The 25,996-nt window shown below is 40.4% G+C and overlaps 1 protein-coding gene across 1 annotated transcript; it reads right to left on the bottom strand.

Annotated features, from left to right (window-relative positions):
• Nucleotides 1–1,533: 1,533 nt before the first annotated feature.
• LOC134798963 (nose resistant to fluoxetine protein 6-like) lies at nucleotides 1,534–25,568 on the bottom strand. Its single transcript, XM_063771389.1, has 14 exons — nucleotides 25,553–25,568; nucleotides 22,879–23,018; nucleotides 19,162–19,323; nucleotides 18,363–18,525; nucleotides 12,119–12,233; nucleotides 11,219–11,303; nucleotides 10,647–10,813; nucleotides 10,197–10,275; nucleotides 6,897–7,000; nucleotides 6,149–6,322; nucleotides 5,390–5,540; nucleotides 3,435–3,621; nucleotides 2,925–3,067; nucleotides 1,534–1,716 (listed from the first exon to the last, which is right to left on the bottom strand). Exons 1-14 carry the CDS (start codon nucleotides 25,566–25,568, stop codon nucleotides 1,534–1,536), a joined length of 1,869 nt encoding a protein of 622 aa, XP_063627459.1.
• Between the last annotated feature and the right edge of the window lie 428 nt (nucleotides 25,569–25,996).

Genomic DNA, 25,996 nt, shown 5'->3' with positions numbered 1-25,996 from the left:
AACGAATGTTATAGTTGTTTAGCGAACGGTAGCAAAATACACAAAGGCCCATTGTTAGGCCTCAATGCTACAGCCAATGTTGGTAAATGCGATATTTGTCGTCATTGGGCCATAGTATGATATCGTTGATTAGCCAACGTTACCAAAATAAACAAAGGCCCATTGTTGGGCATCAGTGCCACAGTCAATGTTGTTAAACGCGATATTTGTCATCATTGGGCCATCGGATGATATCGTTGATTAGCCAACGTTACCAAAATACACAAAGGCCCATTGTTGGGCATCAATGCTACAGTCAATGTTGGTAAATGCGATATTTGTCGTCATTGGGCCATCGGATGATATCGTTGATTAGCCAACGTTACCAAAATAAACAAAGGCCCGTTGTTGGGCATCAATGCTACAGCCAATGTTGGTAAATGTGATATTTGTCGTCATTGGGCCATCGGATGATATCGTTGATTAGCCAACGTTACCAAAATAAACAAAGGCCCATTGTTGGGCATCAGTGCCACAGCCAATGTTGGTAAATGCGATTTTTGTCATCATTGGGCCATCGGATGATATCGTTGATTAGCCAACGTTACCAAAATACACAAAAGCCCATTGTTGGGCATCAATGCTACAGCCAATGTTGGTAAATGCGATATTTGTCGTCATTGGGCCATCGGATGATATCGTCGATTAGCCAACGTTACCAAAATAAACAAAGGCCCATTGTTGGGTATCAGTGCCACAGCCAATGTTGGTAAATGCGATATTTGTCATCATTGGGCCATCGGATGATATCCTTGACTAGCCAACGTTACCAAAATACACAAAGGCCCATTGTTGGGCATCCGTGCCACAGCCAATGTTGGTAAATGCGGTATTCGTCACCATTGGGCCAACGAATGATATCGTTGTTTAGCGAACGGTAGCAAAATACACAAAGGCCCATTGTTGGGCATCACTGCCACTGCCAATGTTGGTAAATGCGATGGTGGGCCAATACAAAATTAATGTTGGCTACGGAACGAACCTCATCCCAACGTTTTCCCTACCGTTGGCACCGTGGGCCCCAACGAAAATGCTACTAGGGACGTCGTCACGCTATCGAATAAAATTTAAGAGATGCACCGGATATTCGGTTACTATCCGGTATCCGGCCAAATGTTAAAATACTGGCCTACTATCCGGCCGGATACCGGATAGTGACATTGCTTGATTTCGGAGTAAACAAAATTGTAATAAGAAACAGTCACGGTCATAATCGTACCCGTTTCTATTTTAAAACAATTTAAACATTCCACTCACTTGCACGCGCACTCATTTCGAACCTAGAAATGAGTCCGCGCGAACGTTCACTACGAAACAGGTCAAAACCTGCACAATGCGCACTTGAAAAACCTAAATGTAGGTATAGTTCCGCCGGCCGAAAATACGGCGGCCGGATACCGAATATTCGGCCTATGGGCAGGCCGAATATCCGGTATCCGGCCAAACAACTATCCGTTGCATCTCTAAAATTTACACTATAGGGGTATAGTTCTTTTATAATTTAATACAAATGGTCTCCTTTTTTCCCTCGCACTGTACTGTCAATTCAGGCTTATGTTTGGTCTTCTTAGGGTAGAAGCAGACCTTCACCAGCTCGCAGAAGGGAGCTTCGATCATCATCCATAGCGGAGCAGCGATTATGTATGACAGGCACAATACGCCAAGGCACATCATCACCTGAAAAAAAAAATACTTTTATTTTTTACTTTACATTACTATATTTATTATATTTACTATACGTAATGCACGATAAGTAAATGCCATCATTCTGATGTCAGTGTACGTTGGAATTGGCATGCGGGACAGAATTAAACAAAGGTGTGTAAAATTCTCGGAGGAAAAATTTTATAAATACGGGGGTTAGGGTGTAAACATGTAACGTCAACCGGGGTAAATAGGGATGGCTGGGGTGAATAGGGACTACGCTTAAAATGTGATTTAGGTACCTGGCAACTTCTTAAAAAATACCCACACAAATTGTATCATTCGATTGAAAGTAGTAGATTTTTTATGATACAATTTTTGTGGAGATCTTTTAAGAGCGTTTGACGGTAATGATTGTATAGGTATGGGCACGAAAGTTGAAGTCACGCACACAACAACAATATCATGTACTTATGTAATGACAGCGAGCGAGATTTAGAATTAGTATTCTTTTTAGGGTTCCGTACCCAAAGGGTAAAACGGGACCCTATTACTAAGACTTCGCTGTCCGTCCGTCCGTCCGTCCGTCCGTCCGACCGTCCGTCCGTCCGTCCGTCCGTCCGTCTGTCTGTCACCAGGCTGTATCTCACGAACCGTGATAGCTAGACAGTTGAAATTTTCACAGATGATGTATTTCTGTTGCCGCTATAACAACAAATAGTAAAAACAGAATAAAATAAAGATTTAAATGGGGCTCCCATACAACAAACGTGATTTTTGACCAAAGTTAAGCAACGTCGGGCGTGGTCAGTACTTGGATGGGTGACCGTTTTTTTTGCATTATGGTACGGAACCCTTGGTGCGCGAGTCCGACTCGCACTTGCCCGGTTTTTTCATACCTATAGCAACTGCCAACTGCAAGATGGACCAAAAAGTTTCTTCGAGGTTTTTTTTAGCTTAATATCGTCTTACGTCACTTAAGTCACATTCACCCATTCATACATACAATACTGTTTTTGCGATTCTCTTAGCGACACTTGCACCATCCCACTAACCCGGGGTAAACCGGTTAAACCGTTAATCCAGTGTCAAATTTTACCACCATGGCAACTCCAGGTTTAACCAGTTAACCCCGGGTTAGTGAATGGTGCAAGTGGCCCTTAGTACTCTGTGTAGCTTTGTTTCTAATCATTCACCTCAGCTCTTCTGGCGTTACCTATTGTAAGATTGTATTAACTCACCAACTGATTGATGGAGCTGTACGTCAACACAGCATAGGCGCCAGTCGCAGTTCTGATGATGCTCACATGCACCAGGAAGGCCGCATAAGACAGGCGTCCTAGAGGGTCCCAGCCACGCCACTCTAGCACGCCGCGGTACAGATCTGAGGTACAAATAAGTTTTAGCAAACATTTTTAGTACTTAAACACAAGCTTTTATCGCTGACAGAACTGTTCTTTCCACTGGCAACTAATAGCAACTATTAGTTATTCTGTGCTCATCGAGACTATTCCAACAAATCCCAAACAATTAGTTTACGTTGTTTTATCGGAGAGTTCCCAGGGTCACCTTCTTGACCTTCTGTCTCCAACATCAGATCAACTCCATGTCATTTTAATATTGCGTTGTCAATTTGTCATCCGGTTTACATAATTATGGAATCGGAAATCGGGAAGTGGGTTAAATTTAGCTTCCAAGAGTTCCAAGATTTGACCCACTCTAATATACTTCGAATTTGATTAACAACTTACTTTCAAACTTAAAGACCGCGCCAGTGATAAGCGCAGCAAAACCGAGTCCATACAGGAGTCTTAAAGCGCACGCGTAAACCGCCCGCGCCGCCAGCGGAATCTCTATGCCGTCGATGTATAGGAAACTGCCACTCGAGATTAGAAACACGAATAATGGGAACAGCCCGTAGTATAAGGGAGTATATTTCTGAAATAAATAAATAAATATTAGGGGTCATCTTACACACATCAACCTAGCCCCAAACTAAGCAAAGCTTGTATATACTATGGGTGCTAGGCGACGATATACATACTTATAGAGATAAATACATACCTACGAGTATATACATAGAAAACACCCATGACTCAGGAACAAATATTGGTGGTCATACACAAATAAATGCCCTTACCGGGATTCGAACCCAAAACCATCGGCTTCACAGGCAGGGTCACTACCCACTAGGCCAGACCGGTCGTCAAATTATACATTAAACCGTCATTAATGGAAAACAATGTAGGTATGATTATGATAGCCACACGGACCAATGTCAACTTATAACAACAATAACCAGTAGTTACGATTGAGACACACGGCCTGATTCAAACTTTAAGTTACGTAAAAATCTGCTCATAGATCGGATATCAGTGTCAGTGTCAAAAGTGACGTTTCTTCAAACAAAAACGTCACTTTTGACACTGACATATCCGATCCATGTCATATCTTTAGCAAATTTTTGACGTATCTTGTAGTTCGAATCAGGCCGACAGTTCTGTAGTGTGATCCTCTCTTTCGAAACGTTTTATCTAGAGTTAGACCAAGAAAAGCATGGTCGCATATTTACCGCGTCACCATGCCTGTCACGTTCTAACAAGTACATATGTAAGTGCGAAAGTGACAGGCATAGTGACAGGCGATAAAAACCGTACCATGCTACTTCTTCTTCTATTAAGTCGGTCCCTCACTGCTGAGGATCGTGACTCCGCTTGCTAATTTTTCCTATGGCAGCTCTCCACTTCTCCCTGTCGGTTTCTTTGTGGAAAGCGTTGCTTAGTGTGATGTCCATTTGGGCGGATATTTGGTCATACCATCTCGTTGGACTTGGTCCTCTAGGCCGTCTGCCGTCCACCTTTCCCATCACCATAAAGTCTCTCCAAGTTGTCAGGGTCTCTGCGAGCTATGTGACCGAAGTATCTCAGTACTCGTTGAAGACAGATGATGGATAGTCTAAGTTCCTTTTCCAATTTATGGATACATGCTACTACCGCCGAAGTATTTCGTGTAAAGCGACAAACGATAAACGAACCACACTGAGTTACAAGTGACAAAAACTATAATTGTTTACCATAATGGTTACCATCCTAGTCTTGTGTTTCTTTGTCACTATAGTCAACTCTAGGCCTTAAAGACTGATTTTAACATTTAGGTAATAGGGGGTATTACTGCAATGTTCTGCCGCCAGAGTGCAGCACTAAGCTAGCTAGTAAATCATAGATACATACTGCGCCTTACTGTTTTTTGACAAGTTTTCACAAACAATAAGATATGACATTGATGCATCAAGACGGTTTGTTAACAAGGGTCTACCGGGAAACGCGTAAATCGAAATTTAGTTATCTGCCTCTTTATCGCTCGAATATGCATGAGTGATAGATAGGTTAGATAACGAAATTTCGATTTTCATGTTTCGACGCCCAGATTGTGATGGATAGTGGTAGTGGCGCCCCCTATTAAATGAACAATGTTCCGTTACTGAAAATTTAGTATCTTAATTTCTTACTCATAAATATTATTTAATTACATTACATCTTCGCCAAACGCCACGCGCATTATTGATCTAACTTGTGCTGCTGCAGCCATTAGACTAGCATCGTTATCTTATCTTATCGCTGTCGCCAGTCCGATGGCGTAGTTGACTAGATTCGTGTGCCCGCGCTTGTACATGCAGGTTGTTGAAAGTGAGGACTGTCTCTTGTACCTTATACTTGGTGACGTCAAACTTGTGCTGCTGCAGCCGATAGACCAGCATCGCCGACGCCAGTCCGATGGCGTAGTTGACTAGATTCGTGTGCCCGCGCTTGTACAGGTTGTTGAAAGTCGGGTCTGTCACGAAGATTTTACGGGCCACTCTGTGAACACGGGTTTCTTAATTTGAGTACTTACGGAGGGATTCCAAGAATTCAATACATAACTGAGTTAATTGATACTTTTGACTAATCATTTTTCAAAACACATTATTATTGCCGATTGTACTTAAAACTCCCAAAAAATTGGACTCATCAATACGAATCTAATGAGTTCTGCCTCAAGCTAAGCTAACCTAAGCTAATACTAGTAGATACTGAAGAGTGAGTTCTACTATGCAACTTTTGGGTTCATCATAAGATCAGCATTCGTTACGACCAGGTAACACAAGCGATGTAAGTACTAGGGACCATGGACGGGCCCTTAGATTCTTCGGACATATTATGCCGTGTCCAATCATGATGTAGAGAAATACATAATTTTAGGCGGAATAAATAGCGAAGTGCTTGGGGTCACACATTATGAAATGATCGAATGCTATGAAGAAGCACTGAAGAGGTCAGCTAACGGTAGTCTGCAACGTGCAGTCCCCATCCCATGGCTTATATGACCGCACAAAATGGAGATAAACACACATATGGTCACGATCCTCAGCAATGAGGGACCGAGAAAGAAGAAGAGAGACTGGGAAGGGGAGTAGTAAACTACTTACTCGGGTGAAACAAACAGGATAGGGCTGAGATTCTGAACGACGATGTGGACCGCCGGTGTTACCAGGCCAACCAAGATCGCGGCGGCGACGGCCATCTGGCGGAACTTGGCGCTGGTCACGAGGCAGAATACTACCAGCCCGAGAACGCTTAGCTGCATATCCGCTCCTAAGTACCTATGGAAATAAACTGTAAATGTAAGCTATAAAACAATTAGATTGTTGCTGAACGTACAAAATGCAACTGAAGTTGAAGCCCATGGGGTTTTTTCAACTATTAGCCTTTTAATAGTGGAAAAAGTCACGATCAGCCGAAATGTATGAAATCGAACATTTTCCCCGCGATTTTGAGGCCGGTGTTATCGTCAAGTGACCAACAAAACTCAAAAATAGCAAACGGAAACGTTCGTATTTGTCATGCTACTTCAGTCAACCTCAGTAGTTTTTGTACCGAGACTGACTGAAATATCAACATACGTACGAACATTTCCGTGAAATTATGATGGAAAAGAATTATACACTAGAACTAGAACTGTATATTTCATAACGTAGAGTTTAGTGCAAGATTGTAGATCCAATAAGGGCTCATTAAGACGATGCGAGAACTCGCATGCGAGTTTCATTACATTGCGGGTTTTGATCAGTCGGTTGAATTGGACGTACCTAACCAACAGTCCGCAATGTAACTAAAATCGCATGCGAGTTCGCGCGCTGTCTAAATCAGCCCTAAAGGCTGGTGATGATGGCTCACCATGTGTGCGGCATGCAGTCTGAATTGTCCACGTAGTTGTTGACATACAACAAGTTGTAGAACCAGTCGCTTCTGCACTGGGTTGCCTCCTTGTGCACCAACGACTGAAAACCATTTCATATTCATATTCATATCAATTATTGCACACCCATGTACCCCATTTAATTTACCATGGCGAGATTCCACTTGAAAATGCACAAAGAGAACCATAATGTTGATTAGTTTAACAATTGCTTTACGACATTATTAAATTGTACAACAGGACTTAATCGCGTATTTAAGTTTTAAGATTTACCTCCGACGTTTCGAGGACGGCGTTGTTCCCGTGGTCTCGGAGAAGACTGGCTCATAGTTGACATCAACATCTTCTAGCCGCGCGAGTTTTTGGAACTACCCGCACTTGGTCTTGTTTATCAGTTCGAGACCACGGGGACAGGGACAACGCCGTCCTCGAAACTTTGGAGGTAAATCTTTAAACTTTAATACGCGATTAACGGCGCGATTCGGGAAATGAATTAGAGATTCACTAGATATGAAATAGTAAAGATATGTGACGTTCCGCGGCAAAAGGTACCTTATGGCGGTTGGCGCTTACGCTATTATTAACGCCGCTCCAATATTATTGCGGCCGCCAATTCATTTTCCGAATCGCGCCGTAAGTCCCCGTTGTCCAATTTAATAATGTGTAAAAATCGTGAAAGTTTAAATCAGTGAATTGCTTTACGAGCTTTGCTCTTCAAAGTCAGCATGTGGTGGCAAAAAATTATGCTGGGTATCCTTTGTTGTCACTACTCGTATTGTTTATAAAAATCTTTTATTTTTAATCACCGTCTCAAGTGGAATCCCGCTATGGTAAATGAAACGGGGTATAATGTGTACATGTGTTTACAGTAGGTCTTATTTATATCTTAGGTTACAACATGCATCCGTAAGGGCAGACTTGCGTCTTCTTTTTTTTGTGCTACTTTTTTGTGTCGTTTTTCTTTGTGTTGGCTTACGTGTCGCCACTAATTCATCGTTTTATGTTAGGTCCCCACTGAAAACCAGCGCTACGGAATGTTGTTGTTGTTGTTGCTTGTCCTAGGGCACCCCGGAGGTGCAAAGGGCCTCCACGAGATCCTTCCACGCCTTTCTATCTTGAGCAACCGTCTTGGCCTCGTTCTAACTAGGGATTGCAAATCCGAATCTATTTTACAAAATCCGGATTTTCGGATAATTTTCACGCCGAAATCCGAACTTCGGATAAAATCCGGATTTAGGGAATGTTTTCTAGGTACCAGGAATAAATAAAAAAAAAACGACTTTCTAATAAGAAATTTGTCTTTTTATTTACTGTAATAGTCTTATGATCAAATAACAAGTTAATATTAATTACACAGTTATATTATATCAATAACAAAAGCAACTTGAACAAAAAAATATCTTGTTTAATAATTTTAATTAAGAATCCTACAGTCACAACACTGAGATCAAAATTTCTTGGGGGTTTTAGCACATCTCCACTGCGGAAGTTGCGGAACCTAAGTCAAAGCCAAAGTCAAAATATTCTTTATTGAGTAGGCTTAGCAACAAGCACTTTCGAATCGTCAGTTACAAATATTATCTTATACTAGACGGGCCCGCAGCTCCGCTCGCGTAAGTGAAATAAAGAGTTTGTCTTAAATTTAGTTAAATACCGATATTATTATGTATTCAACCCTACCAGGGTTTATAACTGTGATAGGGATTTCTTATTTGTAGCCGTTATTTGGATAACTTAATTCGCAAATTTCTCATTGCGAAAAGGCAAGATGGTATTTTTTCATCTACGTAGGTATTTATTTAAACCTTATTTCAACAAAAAAAAATATTTATTTTTATAAGCCTAGTTGCAAAAACATTTATTAGATTAATTTCCGCCTTAAGACAAATATGGACGACCACCGCCGATAAATCGCCTTTTAATACAAACGTAGGTAGTCCCCATTTCCCTTTCTGGATACTACCATTAGGTACTTACTACGGCTACGGTGACGCAACGACTCAAAGTGAGTCCTAGCCTCCGACACCAGATCACGCCATGTTTCTCGGTCTTGCAATAGCTCTCGCCAGTCGCCATGGCCGAGGTTGAGCAGGTCTTGAGCAACTACGTCGTTTCAGCGGTACCTAGGACGTCCACTCGGGCGTCTCCCATTTTGTTGTCCCAAGTACGCTCTCTTCACGGCACGGTCCTCTCCCATTAACTCTAAGTGTCCGAGCCACTGAAGCTGCCGCTTTGGTCTCTCAATATTTCGCCACTATATCGTAACACATCCTTATTTCTATGGCAACAAAGTTATACCTATTACGATATTTGGCTGACTGCTGACTGTACATTTGCTTATTTGCAGTAATCAGAACATTTTAACGGTGCAAAAGGCAATTGTATAATAGTTTAACAAAAAATCCGAAAATTCGGATTTGGGTTTAAAAATCCGGATTTAGAAACGGATTGAAAAATTGGCGGATAATCCGGATTTTCGAAGTTCGAATAATCCGGATTGCAATCCCTAGTTCTAACTTAGTCCTGCGGCTACGGATTGCCGATTTGCCGTGGATTTATGCTGAGTGGGGCATCCTATTTTAGCGTCAATGTATTTTTTTTCTACATGTCTTTTTTTCTTTACGTAAATTAATGTATATACTGGGTCAAGCAGATCTTGTCATTAGAAAAAGGCGGCAAATTTGAAAAATGTAGGCGCGAAAGGATATCGTCCCATGGAAAATTTGAATTTCGCGCCTTTTTCTACTGACAGGATTTGCTTGACCATCTATACATATTTCCATTAATTATTCTTCTTTCAAAAATATACCTACTGATGTACTGTGTTCTCCCACGCGACAACACACAGGGAAAGTTTTGGCTGTCTTATAGAAAATCCCTGCACTTTCCAATAAGACGTAAATGCACGAATTTAGACAATATTTTTTTCGAATTTTCAGGTGACATTGTAAAACACTTAAATAATAATAACTATGTTTTACATTGCGGAGTATGACTAATTTTAATAGAACCGGTTTGTAAATCGCGGTAAGTTATCTCGGAAAACAAACAAATAAACGCCTTCAGATTTTTAACAGCAATTTCGACGTAACCAACGCTATGATTTTAAACGGAAGTTCTTTGTCACGCACCTACTGCACTGGCACTGACTACCCTTTTGACAGATTTCGACTTGTGAGATCATTATATAAGTATTCATCTCATTCACAGAAGTGAACTATACCTACTACTTAAATATAGGTGTATTCTGAACTATATAAAAACTACTTTATATTTACCTTCCATAAAGGTCCACTTCCCAAATGCCTTTGCCACGTGGCCACGAAGGCCAGAACCACGGCGTTCACGGGTGCAAATCTAAAACAAAATGACGATGACAAAACAAAGTTTCCACATTGTCCAATACTCCCTAGTGAGTCCGATAATCCACAACTCCCACGGGAATAAAGGCAATCCGGTGGGAAGAGTGTCACTCCGCCACTGCCAACTATCCTCGTAAGACTGGCCAATTTTGACGTATACTTGTAACTTTCTTTTGTTTCTATATGCGCCACCGTTAACCTAGTGTCAAATTGTACTCGTAACTCCAGGTTTACCCGGTTAACCCCGGGTTACTGAGATGGTGCAAGTGGTGCTAAGAGTTCAAAACTCGAATATAATTTGTAATTGTACAAACGCGGAGACTTACTATGCTTTAACAATGGTTTATTTATAATATATGTCCTCACCTGAGCCATCTGATGAGTACACCCTTCGGCAGCATGTCCCAGCCGATTGGTCGTTTCTCCTCCATCAGCAGCAGGTTATAGGCTAGAAGGAACCCGGAGACCAAAAAGAAGGTCTGGACGATCAGTGTCCCGTTGAATAGGAATGTTGCTGCAGCGTTGTGGTATATCTGGAACGTAAATACTTACGATCTTCACGATCAAAATTTTGATAAAAAAGTTTATATAATTATTAGTACGGTTCTAACACTTCTAACAAACCCAACACAATTTGATTGCGTTGTTCTATCGTAAACTTCCTATGGCCACCTCCTGTGTCCATCATTCATCAATTGTATTCATTGTATATGTCTTTCCCTCATTGACCTTAGATGCGATTCATGCGATACAATTGTAGTGCATAATTATTTACCATCGTATTTATAACACGTTCGTGTCTTGCCACTTCAGTCAGTCTCGGTACAAAAGGTACTGAAGTTGACTGAAGTAATAGCATGACAAATACGAACGTTTCCGAGAAAAGTACGATGGAAAACGATTATGCGCTACATCTGTAACTTCTGTTATGAACGTACGTTTTCTAGGAACTCTGGATCGCTGGTGGACATTGCGGAGTTTAGCGGAGAGTGTGCCATGATTACGAGCATTGTCGTGATAGTTCTGTAACAGAAATAAGTTTTTGTCAAACCAATTTTGATACAAGCTTGTCGCCGACTACTTTTTAACAGACTTAAAAAAAAAGACGAAATTACCGTTTATTAATAAAATATGATTCGTTTGTTAATAAATATAATATATAAATAAGTATAATATAATTCCTGATAATTTGCATTTTTGTCAAAATCCAGGTCTGGTAATGGAATCCGTGAAGAACTGTGGCATGTCCTTAACTTATAGCCACACATATACAAGAGGTAAGTATTTTTTTTTCACGAGCCATACTCTGCGTTGTGAATTTATAGGTCATACAGAACAACTTTTAGTAGGTATGGGAGCAATGCCAAAATCGCGTAAAAAAATTTGGCTGCCCATAGAAATCAGCCGGAATGTATGAAACAGCCAAATTTTTTTTCGCGATTTCGGTGTTGGCCTTATAATAAAAGTTGTTTAGTATGATCTATGAGTTCACTACGCAGAATATGGCTGGCAAAAAATAAACATCCAGTATATTACGTGGACAAAATTCGTGAGAAAACGGGACTCTAGGCTTTTTTCGTATGCAACGCTTTCCCAGCTGTAAGAAGGTGATGTCTATACATCGGTAACTCGTGACATTTAGGTAGCACTTAAAAGATTAGTTTAATTAATTTCCGTTTTTTAGTGGTTTTTTTTTTCTCGACTCGTATAGGAAGAACATTGTCACATCACTAGTCTGTGCCTGCTACCTAAATGCCCCGAGTTACCGATGTGTACTCATCACTAATCTTTTAAGTGCTACCTAAATGCCGCGAGTTACCGATGTGCTGATGTCTTACTTGAGTCCGGTGAAGCATTTAAGTCGTTTCAGCCTCGGCTCCGGGCCGTCGCCCGCCGCTGTGCACAGGCGCACCCAGTTGCGTTTGAATGAGAAGCATAGCAGCAGTTGGCCTCCTGCGCATAACAATGAGTTTAAACCTACGAATCTGTTACCGCTCACGATAGAAAAGCAAGCCAGTTGGTTTGGTTGCCACACGCGCTCACGCACGTACTGTACGTCACCGCGCACCGCACTGTCAATTTTTACGATAATTACAAGCTACGTAGGTCTCGTAGGTACTATTGAATTTCTTTAATTAAACATGTAGTGTTTAGTACGACAAATGTATAGTTAGATATCTATCTATTTGAGATAGATAGCAAATTTTTAATTTATTTTGGTAAATGTTTATTTTAACGACAGTGAGTTAACTTTACACCGGAAAGTACCTACTCATTTATGCTCCGGTTAACTTATAATTAATTACCTGTATTCATGGGTTCTCTATTATATTTCTTTATTGTATAACATTAATCTCTATCTGGTTTTAAATTACACGAAGTTTTAAAACTAATTCTCGCTCTTTCTCGCGAAAAAGCCGTCGACTTTTTCGCTCTTATTGCGCAGACTAAAACGCTTATTCCTATCGGATTTTGCCGATTCCGCGTCGACATATGGGGCTATTCATAAATTACGTCATTTCAACTGGATGATTTTAGGGAGGGGGGGGTCAAAAATCGTCAAAAACCGATGACTTAATTTATGGACAGCTATTCAATCCGATATCTCTCTTCACACACTTCAATACACTACGATGTACCGCTGGAGTTGCAGGCGTCCTGACTGCAGTAGGTAACCACCAGGTGCACCTTATGCATGTTTTCCACCAACATGGTGGTTATATTATAAGAACGTAATGTCTGTACCCTTAGTCACCCTTAGTAGTGCACTGCCTTATGGGAATATAGTTCAGATTCGGAAACCGCTACCAACTTTTAGTATGTTGTTGGGCATGGCATTGGGTCTCAAAAACTGCCGGGAGACAGCGGCACCGGCCATCTACTTCAGCGGAATGACGTCATCAAAATGACTTCCGCCTCGTTGCGAATATTGCATATTGTACCCAAACTATGCATGACACATAATCGTGTGGGGTATTGAATGAAAGCCAATTAAATATGCTATATTTCATTTATACATTGTGTACCAATATATCTATACATATAATAAAGCTGAAGAGGGTCGAAAGTCTGTACATGGAAGATAATCGAAAAAAATTTGGCTGGGGATACTTAGAATTGATAACAGAACACGTTCCAACAGTTTTTAGAATTTTTGTCTGTTTGTCTGTTTATCTGTTTGTCTGTTTATTTGAACGCGCATCACGTGAAAACGGCTGAACGGATTTTGATGAAAACTTTACTAATCTGTCGAGAAAATCCCCGGCCAGGTTATAGGCTATAAAAATTCAACCCCTAAAAGGGGGGGTGGCCACAACACTCGATTGACTTAAGTTTGCCCCTGAATCTTATGGCGCTACTTAGGAAAGAGGAGCAAACTTTTTCGCGCCTGGTTGGGACTAAAAGTAAAAATGTACAACTGTCTATCAAATTGCGTTTTTTATATAGAAAAATTTTCGCGCTCGCTTCGCTCGCGTTTTCAATTACATTCTGAGATATGATAAAGGTGATATTCGGGTGGCAACTGCAGCAGCATTACGAGTACCTACTCTGCTGCAGCACTGTCAATTTTCGTGATAAAATGATGTGACTGATTTCCATACTAAAAGTAAAAAAGTACAACTGTCTATCAAATTGCGTTTTTATATCGAAAAATTTTCGCGCTCGCTTCGCTCGCGTTTTCAATAACTTTCTAAGACATGATAAAGGTGATATTCGGGTGGCAACTGGAGCAGCATTACTCTGTTGCAACGTTACTGCTGCAGCACTGTCAATTTTCGTGATAACATGACGTAACTGATTTCCATACTAAAAGTAAGAGACTTGCTTTCGGGCTTGCGGCCAGCCGATTTTATCGACATATGTTACCGATTTTATAGCGAATTTTGCTCTCTTGCACGGCAGATTTGTCGGCCAAGGCGAGTTGCTCCTTAGCCGCGATCCTGAGACCTAACTGTCTCACTGTTTCTGTTTGTGTAACTGTCTGTTAGGTCTCAGGGGCCCCGTGAAAGCCGAAAACTAAAAGCATCCTATCAAGTAGCGCTTTCGAGTGAAGCCAAAGAGCGAGCAGTAGAAGAGTCGTGATTACATGCATAGATTCAATTTCAAGCCACTCTTTTGCAGTTCGGCGTGTGGTCTTATGCGAGGCCTTCTGCCTTACGGCAAAGTTGATCTTCTGCCTTAATTACACTTGGGCGTGGATCCAAATCCAAGCTTTCCTCTTTCGCAGCTGGGCCTTCTGCCTTGCTCACATTTCGCCAATTTAATTCACTTGGTCAATTCCAAGCTCTGCTTTCTTGCATCTTTTCTGTATGAAAACAACCTCGCTGAGACACTTAAATATCGAGCTCTATGCGAAGCTAGGCTGATAGAAAACTGTCCCATCCCTTCTCTGTTTGAAATCCTGGATTCGCGCCTGGTTGGGACTAAAAGTAAAAATGTACAATTGCGTTTTTTATATCGAAAAATTTTCGCGCTCGCTTCGCTCGCGTTTTGAATTACATTCTGAGATATGATAAAGGTGATATTCGGGTGGCAACTGCAGCAGCATTACGAGTACTCTGTTGAAACGTTACTGCTGCAGCACTGTCAATTTTCGTGATAACATGACGTGACTGATTTCCAGACTAAAAGTAAAAATGTACAACTGTCTATCAAATTGCGTTTTTATATCGAAAAATTTTCGCGCTCGCTTCGCTCGCGTTTTCAATAACATTCTAAGTTACGATAAAGGTGATATTCGGGTGGCAACTGGAGCAGCATTACTCTGTTGCAACGTTACTGCTGCAGCACTAGCACTATCAATTTTCGTGATAAAATGATGTGACTGATTTCCATACTAAAAGTAAAAATGTACAACTGTCTATCAAATTGCGTTTTTTATATCGAAAAATTTTCGCGCTCGCTTCGCTCGCGTTTTCAATAACATTCTAAGTTATGATAAAGGTGATATTCGGGTGGCGACTCACTGCAGCATTACTCTGTTGCAACGTGACAACGTGACTGCTGCAGGACTGTCAATTTTCGTGATAAAATGATGTGACTGATTTCCATACTCAGCTGTAATGCGGCAATGAACGTCACTCAATTTACCAAAAAAATTCAATATAATCTTGATGACCCTAGGGAGAGGGGGCACCATGGTCTAGAAATGCTTAGGGCATCAAAATATATATCTTAATCCGGCACTGGTAGTTTGCGGAGTCAAACGATTTGGGACTCGCATTTTATACGTATTACCATGCCTTCCCGAAAAAAATCGAATGATTCGCGAAAGTCTCGCAACGCATTGAGGTTACAAGGGGCACGTGGTCTTCCTCAGGAGTCTAGGATGAAGACCACGGTGAGTGGCGCTCTAACCAGACAGGCCGCTTTGCTTTCGCTCGCGCGCCTATACCTTACTGTATCGTCCGATATACACCTACTACTCTGTCGTTTAAATCACGTGTAAAATTTGAATAATTGCGAAAAAAACTATTGATTATGGAGTGTAGTTTTATTTAGTGGTACCTAATTGTAAAATATTTTATCTGGACTACAGTCCTCTAGCATATCCATCTGTCAACTTTACTTCAAGTTCCGCCTCCAGGGGAGAGGGAGAGAAACAGAACAGACCGAATTCCACGCGGGCGGAGCCGCGGGCACAGCTAGTATATGTATAATACTCGATAATTAGAACTATTCTTTGCATAATGTGAGCGCATTAAGGTAGAATCGTTGGCGCGCTTTAGTTTTTTTCCACAGCTTCCACAGTTTTTATCGGAAATTTAAAATTTAAATTGTGATGTATAGTTGAATAACTGGTTTTTAAATATTTTACGCAACATTTTATTGAATATTTTAGTTTAGCTATAAAATTGATATACATCTACTTTTTCCATAAAAAGTGGTATTTCTTTGTTTCTAGCTCTTAAACCATACATTTTTTTACAAACAATGTTTAGGTGAATTATAATACATTTAATAACCTTTCATTACATGTAACATACATGTATGTGTGACTCGTATAGCTATAATTTACATTTTACGAAATTCAGCAGTGATTATTTGTATGACGTCATTATTCGTCACTGGGGGACAATAGAGATGGTCTGCCGGCATTTTTAAAACCCAGGTCATATTGCTAATAAGTCTAATAACATACTAGAAGCTTAAGCGGATTATGCTGAAAATGACCAATTTGGATTTTTTTAACTTTAATGCATTTATACTGGCAAATACCTACATTTTGATGCATAATTTCCACATATTTGGTCCAATTTTGATTTTATTGATATCAGTGTATGGCTTCAGACGTCGTCTTTAATTTTGTAGTACATTGCTTTAAAATCTGACTTTTGGTTTAGTTGTAAAACCCAAATAATCGAATATTTTTTGTTTTTTTTTTATAAAATGGCTCTTAAACTGCTGTATATTTTGGTACACAATGTATAAATGAAATATAGCATATTTAATTGGCTTTCATTCAATACCCCACACGATTACGTGCCATGCATAGTTTGGGTACAATATGCAATATTCGCAACGAGGCGGAAGTCATTTTGATGACGTCATTCCGCTGAAGTAGATGGCCGTCGCCGCTGTCTCCCGGCAGTTTTGGAGACCCAATGCCATGCCCAACAACATACTAAAAGATGGTAGCGGTTTCCGAATCTGAACTATCTCTTCGACCGTTTCCCATAAGGCATAGTACTATAGTGTAAATTTCATTCGATCGTGACGTGACGTACGCGTTTGCGTTAAGTGTCATTTTTAGAGATGCAATGGATAGTTGTTTGGCCGGAAACCGGATACCGGATATTCGGCCTGACCATCGGCCGAATATACGGTATCCGGCCGCCGAATGTTCGGCCAGCGGAACTATACCTACATTTCGGTTTTTCAGGTGCGCATTCTGCAGGTTTGACCTTTTCATAGTGAACGTTCGCGCGGACTCATTTCTAGGTTCGAAATGAGTGCGCGTGCAAGTCAGTGGAATGATTACATTGTTTTAAAATAATAAACAAGTACGATTATGACCGAGTCTGTTTCTTAAATCCAATTTGTTTACTCGGAAATCAAGCAATGTTACTATCCGGTATCCGGCCGGATAGTAGGTCACTATCCGGTATCCGGCCGTATAGTAAAATAATGGCCGGATAGGCCAGACACCGGATAGTTACCGAATATCCGGTGCATCTCTATCATTTTGTACAGGATTTCGAGTTTCCAAAACGTCCCGCTTTGCGCGCTTTTTAAAATCCCAGCATACAATAGTATAGATTGTACAACAAGGGCATAAAGTGACCCATTTTTACCAGAGGCATTTTTTTCTGTCTGGGTCTGAGCGAAGCGAAGACCAAAATAGTAGACGAGGGTAAAAACGGACGTTTATGCCCTTGTTGTACACTCTGCTTTTCACTTCGATTGCAAGGAAAATAATTATATTTTCCACGGCAATTTACACCACGAAATTGTCGTAAAGCGAAAGAACATAATACATAAGTGACTATAACCAATTCCCGCCAACTAACTTTTTAATACAATATATATACAGTGGTACTACTAAACGAAATTAATAACTAGCTTAAATCTAAAATAGGCCCTTGAGGCATTGTACCAATTGTACTTTTTAATTTTTTTTTTTTAATTTTCAAGATGTGATCAGAGTTTCAGACGCTTAGTTTTCTGCCAAGTCAAACATTTCGGAGCATTTTTGAACGATAATCGACTCCTATTTTATGTGATTTACTAAATTTAATGACAAAAAATACGGATTTCTAATAAATTCAAGCAAAAAAAAAATATAACAAGTTTTGTCATCTACACAATTTTATTGCTCAGTAAAATTGTGCAATATGTTTTAACTGTTTGGCTGTTGAGACCGATTACTTTAGTCTTAGAAGAAAATTTTACTTTTATGCTCTAGAGCATAAAATGCGATTTTATGTCGTCTACGCACGACATAAAGGTGCACTTTTTGAGCATGAGAAGTGAAAAAATCTTAGACATAACGCAAACGCACGTCACGCCATCGAATGTTTACCTAGGGGTTCGAAACATTATTAGTTTTATTACTTTGACAACAATGGCTTACAATCTTACCTATATTCTTTTTTTCAGTGCAGCCAACATAATCAGTCAAACTGCCAGCCACATTGAACAGTACTAGCACCAGTATCAGCAGTGCCACGGCATAGTCGACCATGTCGTAGCCAGCAGGCTCGTCGAACTTAGTGCAGTAGACGAAGTCTTCCAACACTTTGGTCTGGAAAATAACATTTTTTACAAATATCTAAAACGCACTCTTACTCACTCACCTACTGACCTATCCCGTCCTATCCCGTCCTAATATCTATGACCTATCATCAAAAACCTAACCCACTTCCAGATGACCTAGCAAGATGAAGTTCGGCATCCAGCTTGTTAATTGTGTATTGTGTGGTTACGAAACTGAGATAAATAAACAGTGTATTTTTTACGATTTGTAAAATTGACCAAAAAACAGTGTGTTTACATACTAAGCGCCTAATGATTTTGTAATAGCAAAAATACATGTCAGTTTCGAATCAACTATGAATAATACCAAATACTAATAATTTCCATACAAAAAGTAATGATATCCCATCAAAAACATACATGTGAAATGAGAGCCAAGTTCAATATTACTTATATTCGTTGTTGTTGACTTCGCCGGAAAAACAATTGAGATCTATATGGGCGCCAAGTTCTAGTTTGCTTGTGGTGTCAATGTCATTAAAGTTCAGAATTTGTCTTGGCTAGTTTTTACCCCAAAATACTAAATTTTAGAAAAGTAACATAGGAGAAATAATATAGAGTGTAAGTACGGCTCTTGGCCGATTATTTTAAATTACAATTTTACAAGTGCGTTTGTAGTTCTTACCTGAAGACCATGACTCTTGTAAAGCGTAGCATTGAGACAGGCTTCAACAGTAGGAACCAGGCCTGTGGAGTTGTCGAGGTAATCACGACACGTCTGCGTGACGCACACGCCTCGGTGGACGATCGTGTGGTTGAAGTGCGTTTTGCTGTAGGCCGAGTATTCCTGCGCAGAAAAAACAAACAAATTTCAAACAAAAACCAATACGTCTCAACTGATATACATTTTGTTGCATGCCATGTTCTTTTTCATACTGGTGAGCAATCACTACACCTTATAAAATAAAGTCCCCCGCCGCGTCTGTCTGCTTGTGTGTTTGTATATTCGCGATAAACTCAAAAACGACTGAACGGATTTTCATGCGGTTTTCACCTATTGATAGAGTGATTCTTGAGGAAGGTTTGTGTATAATTTGTGTGCGAAGCCGGGGCGGGTCGCTAGTAATATTTAGTAATATTTGCATTGTAAGTATTGTATAATATCAATGACGGTTAAGACAATCTAACATTTTTGAAACTTTGAAAATTTGAAACAACATTGAATCAAAACTGTGTGTTCGTTTTTGATAATTTATTATTTGATACAAGAAAGTAATTCTTGGTCCATTGACTGATTGATTGAACAGTCGGTCAGCCGCACAGACATAGGTACGAATTATTATTTCTGCCCGACCTGAAAAGGTGGCGCTGAGCTCTCGCCTCTCGCTACGCGATCGCTTGGTAAACAATGCACTCTTTTTTTTGGGTAGTCGTGTAAAAATAGGTAGAGTTTGATTATTTGGGGAGTCATTTATTTTAAGTTGTACACTAATTTACTTTTTATTTTTAAATTTGGCATTTTTTATCTTATTTCTACTCATTCAGGAAAAATCACAAAAATTTACATATACATGTGTATTATAATGTATAAGGTATATACATATAATTAAGTATCTAATAAAACATGCATGTACATATAATATGTAATTTTTTGTGATTTTTCCTTAAGTATATAGTTTGTTATGATTGCTTGTTTTCAACTTAACTAGAATTTACTTACAGAAATTCAGATGTAGGTAATCAACCTAATAGCTCTATGCGGAGACTTTTGTCCTGCGCTTTATACATCATTATAATAATTATGTACATGGCACCATAACCCAGAGGTTAATGGGGGTCAGGTAATGTCATAGTGACAAACGATGACTTTCAACGTCTGATGTCATGTCAAAGAGTCTCCTTGGCAGTAGACTGCTCTGTTTATACGGCTTCTTCAAATGACTGTATTGTTTTGTACTATGGGTCCTATACTTATATTATATACACAGGAAACACCCATGACTCAGTAACAAATATGTGTGTTCATCACACATATAAATGCCCGCGGGATTTCAACCCAGGATCATCGGCTTTACAGGCAGGCAGTGGCTGGGCGTTTTGTGGGACTGCGGAACAGAGCTGACTGCCGTCAATAATTTAACAGTTTTGAATGATTTACGGTTGGTCTCACTAGAGTTCACTAGACTCATATCGACCGGGATATGGACCGTCGTTCAAATATCGGGAGCTCGAAAACAATACAAAAGGTAATCACGGTCCATATCCCGGTCGATATAAGTCATCAAACATTTCGTCAGGTTACAAGCAAAACTCACTAATTACCACCACAAGGTCATAGCCATAGTGAACCACATTAGTACTCTAATAAAGTTGATTTTCGTTTATTTATTTTTAAGTAATTAGTGACTTTGGCTTGTCACCTGACGATTTGTAAGTTAAGGGTACTTAATTAAAAAATAATGGCGTCCCCTCATAACCTTGCATAAAGTTGTTAACATGTAATACAAATTATCGAACCTATCGTATAATTTTTTTTTATTTGAATGTTTACGCAAAATCGTCACATCTAGTTTGAAACCTGTTAGAATTGACGTCACGCGATTAATCAATTTGGAACTGGTTTTTTTTACCGGTTATTTACCTAATAAAATATCTCGTCATTCATTTATTATTTAATTTGTTTAGAAAAAAATGTGATTTGATTGATTGTAAGGTACCGTAAAATGGGGTGAGTAGGGTCAAAACTGAAATTCAAACCTCGATAACATTTTATTTTTACATATGAAAACTGAATGGTGTATATAATAAGTGTTCGGACGTTTGTATTTTAGTTTTTATTTTATTTTGGGTAGTTCCATTTCATAACTTTGACGATAAAGAGGAAAACCCCTCACCCCGTAGTGCCTCGTATTTGGGTTGAGAGGGGTTTTCATACAAAGGTGATTTTGGAAGATTGTTGGATCGATTTTTTTTTATTATGCGTATTACTATAGCTCCATTTTAAATTGGAATACATTATTTTTGTAGCAATAGCCTTAAAATCCCTTCTCACCCCCCTCTCAAACCTTCTCTCCCCAGTCATAACCCACCTCTCCTCGCGAAACCTACTCACCCCGTTTTACGGTACTTAAAGTAAATAAGGTGGTATAGAAAAATATTTCTGTCAAAATAAGCATTTTTAGTTTGTATGTCTGGAGAAACGCACAGAGGGCTGCCAACGATCTAATGGTGAATCCATGTCGTGTAGAGTGATGGCTTGTGGCCGCTTACTGTGTGCCTCATAAGAAGGCTCAAAGTCACTCAAAGGGCAATGGAGAAGGCTATGCTTGGAGTCTCGCTGCGTGATCGCATCAGAAATGAGGCCATCCGCAGCAGAACCAAAGTAACCGATGTAGCCCTCCGAATCGCTAAACTTAAGTGTCAGTGGGCGGGTCACATTGCCCGTAGAACCGATGGCCGTTGGGGCGAAAAGGTTCTCGAGTGGCGACCACGTACAGGAAGGCGCAGCGTGGGTAGACCCCCCACAAGGTAGACTGACGACCTGGTAAAGGTCGCGGGAGTCCGCTGGATGCGGGTGGCGCAGGACCGGTTATTGTCGCACTCTTTGGGGGAGGCCTATGTCCAGCAGTGGACGTCCTCTGGCTGATATGATAATGATGAGAGTGATGGCGGAAAGAAGCGGTAGGGATTAATCCGGACGGTAATTCTCAATAAATATGTCTGTGGTCTAATTGGCGCAACCCACACAAAATGTATGAAAAGAGACGTGGCAATTATACGCAACTGCAGAGGTATCCTCAGAGAATGACCCCGGACAATTCCTCTGAGCTACTCGCTGGATGTAATAAGGGTATCATAAGATCATAACGGGCAAAGTTGAAGGCACCAGGGCCATACTTCAGGACCCTCCGCTACTCAAATTAAATCACTGCACCTATGCAATTAAAACTGCACGAGGCCATGTGCTTAGCGAGGAATAGAAGCCTATGGAGGAACCTGGTCTTCAACATGACATGATGTGAGCGTTTCTTTAATTTTTTTGCCATTTTTATATATTGTGGCCTTTTTTGCCACTTTTGTGTTATTTCTATTCAGAATCACGAGCTCTTTCGATCCTAATGGGATAAAAATATGTCCCAGAGTTTTCTTCCTATTGTGTTACCATTTCCCCATATACGTTGTATGGCGGTAACAAAAAGGAAAGTTTGATAAATGTATGGAAATTTTAGGACACTTTTGTTTTCCTATAAGGATGAAAAAGGTTCGCGGTCCTGACTAGAAATTACACAAAAGTGGCAAAAAACGTCACAATATATAAAAATGGCAAAAAATAAAAGAAACGCTCATGTCACGATAGTCAGCATTAAGGGACTTGACTGAAGAACGACGATCATAACGTTACCTGTATGACAGTAAACAGCTGATTGGTCTCATTGGTCACAAGTCTAGCGTCCACGTAGCAGTAGGTGTCTTCAGGAGCCATCAGACAGTTGTGGTAGTTATCCAAGAAGAACAGCTGAGGCAGACGCGCATATTCCGAAGCTGAAAACATGGTAACGTCATCGTCTTCATCCTACACGTAGTATAATATATGTGTAGCAGCCAACTGGTTAAATAAGCCAGCTAATTAGACGCCTAGCCTGTTCATTAAACGCCAGCATCTAATTAGATAGCTAAAGAATATCCAGCCAAGTCTTGGTCGCAACGCTTAACCAGATGGCTGAACGTCGTGTAGTCATTTAGTTAAATTGGACATTCATGAATTTATGTTTGGTTAGGTTAAGTTAGGTATTGACCCATCTAAGTATTTATTTTGGTACATTTTTTATGTTATTTAATTTGTTAAAGTTTTCCTCCAATTGAGGGGGACTTGAATCTTCTCGAGGCAGAGGTGTAGGGTTGGAGCCGGTGTAGCTTTATTTGACTTTCATACGCGCATTGTAATATGCCTACTTGAATAATAAACTATCTTTATCTTTTACGTATATCTAGGTTAGATTTAAAAAAACTATAGGTTCAATCACTTGGCTGACTGAACCAGTCGTTTTCAAAGGGCTGACTTTTAATACGCCAAGCTATTTAACGTACTCAACGTACAATTCTAGTTCAATTAACTATCGGCTTAGGCATCAAATTGGATGCCGACGATTATTGAATAGCCTAGGCGTTTCAATAATTAAGATAAAATTTAAAAACCGACGCAATGTCCATTACTTCCGTCGCAAGTTTAGCGCAGCACGCCATATTATTTGGCCCCTTTTTATTTTCTAACATATTCCCCACGCTGGCCCAATACGGGTTGGGGACTTCAAATACACCTTTGAATTTCTTCGCAGATGTACGCAGGTTTCCTCGGGATGTTTTCCTTCACTGAAAATGCTAGTGGTAAGTAAATATCGAATTATATTCCGTACGTGTTCAGAAAAACTCATTGGTACGAACCAGAATTTGAACCCACGACCTCCTGATTGAAAGTCAAACGCCATATATATACATATACCTATACTAAAGTCAACTACAGTTAAAATGAAATTAATTAAATTCCAGCGACTGGCAGGAACATGCACCAATCCGTGAGGAGTGGCGGAAGAAAGCCTTTGCCCAGCAGTGGGACACAAAATAAGTTATTAAAAAAAAACATTAAAAAATACTTACCATTTAGACGATAAATAATTCCTGAAGCTTGTTGCGCAAGGAAAACACAAATCACTAGAGCTTTCATTTTTATAAACTAGAGAAAATCGAGTTTAAAAATTTACTGAAACATTTCTAAATAAATTTATTTTACAGTACATATGGTGCTATTTTCCCGCACCAGTGCGTAAAGCGCGCATTCCGTGCGTATGTCAAAAGTTTAAAGGGCCATATGTACTGTAAAACGTTGTACGATACACGTGCGAATAGGTAATTCGCATCTCGTGTCGATTTAAAACACTCCCTTCCGTCGTGTTTTAATTTATCGCGACTCGTTTCGAATTTCCTCTTTTCCGCACTTGTATCGTAAATAACTATTATTATTTACTATGCTAAATGTCGCATAGAACTGCTCACTCAGCCTCGAAAGGTTGTTAATAAAATTTGTATTATTAAATTTAATAAGTTATTTACGATAGCGAATTAGACGGTCTAACTATCGGTGCGATACGACTCAACTGACAACATTATTAGGGTAAGGACGAAGGGCCTTGTCACTTATGTAAATTCAAGGTCTATAAAAATAGTCATAAGATAAATTTCAAATAAGTATTATATTACTTCGTAAGTATCATTTGATATTTACGACTATCTTTTCGGTGAGGAAAACATCGTGAGGAAACCTGCATACATCTGCGAAGAAATTCAAAGGTGTATGTAAAATCCCTAATCCGCATTGGGCTAGCGTGGGGACTACAGCCCAAACCCTCTCGTGCTTGAGAGGAGGCCTGTGCCCTGCAGTGGGAAGTACTTATACTCGTATAGGCTAAATTATTATTATTATTTGTATGTCTTGTCCATATCTCGGGACCATGGGGTCCCGGACCTTTGGGAGGCGTACGTGGGGCCGAAGCCACGTTAATCTAAAAGCAAGGGATACACGTGGCGGATACCATCCCCGAACGCACAATGTGATACATCCGGAGATGGTCCCCGCCAGGTGCAGACTATTGCAGTGCAGCACTTTTGTGCTGCGATGGGAACTAAGGTCATGGGCTATAGATTTGATAGTTGGATGGACTGGATAATGGGCTATGGGAGAGACTAGCGGACACCTGCCGTGACAATCAGTCTCAAAATTGTAAATGACAGGTGGTGACTCGCCAACTCATTGAGTGGGCCATGCAATGGCCGCACGCACAGTGCGACAACAGGGCAACACTTTGGAGCGGCTGAGAGGTTGTCGAGAGGTGAGTCTGCGGTAGCCAGATCCCGGTAATCCGTTCAACGGGCCGCCGGCGTTATGACATTTTACACTTTCAACCTGGAGCATAGGTCCCGCTCTTGCGACTCCAATCTGGCTGGCCAATCAAGGCAAGCACAGGGGCGAGGGCCAGATGACAGGGCCCTCTGGAATAGGGGTCCGCGGTTTCGCCACTCACCGTCAGCTCGCCACATATTATTAGTGTAACGAATTAGAACAACTAGAGCACATAAATTGTGCCACAAGCGACTCCGCTGTAGGTATCTACACCGGGGACCAATCACAACTTTTTTGAAACACGAGTTTGAGGAAGGGACAGATAGGTAGTGAATTTTGAGTTGAGCCTTAAAAATGGGAAGCGATTTAGCATGTCTTAGCTCAGACGGCAGAGCATTCCACAACCGAATCGCTTGGAAGGTAAAATAATCGTTATAGAATTTACAAGAAGAAGAAATTTGGGCAAGCAGATAGTTCTGGGAGCATCTTAAATAAGAGAGGTATTTGAATCGCTCCTTCAGGTAGATAGGGGTAGAGGGGTTGAAGAGAACACCGTACAGGTGAGCAAGAATGTGAGAATTGTGTCGCAAACGTATGGGGAGCCACTTGAGCTCCGAACGGTAAT

This window comes from Cydia splendana, chromosome 17 (assembly GCF_910591565.1).
Source record: "Cydia splendana chromosome 17, ilCydSple1.2, whole genome shotgun sequence".
NCBI classification, from domain to species: Eukaryota; Metazoa; Arthropoda; class Insecta; order Lepidoptera; family Tortricidae; genus Cydia; species Cydia splendana.
Note: the sequence above shows the minus strand (reverse complement) of the source record. Positions and strands in the feature narration are given on the sequence as shown.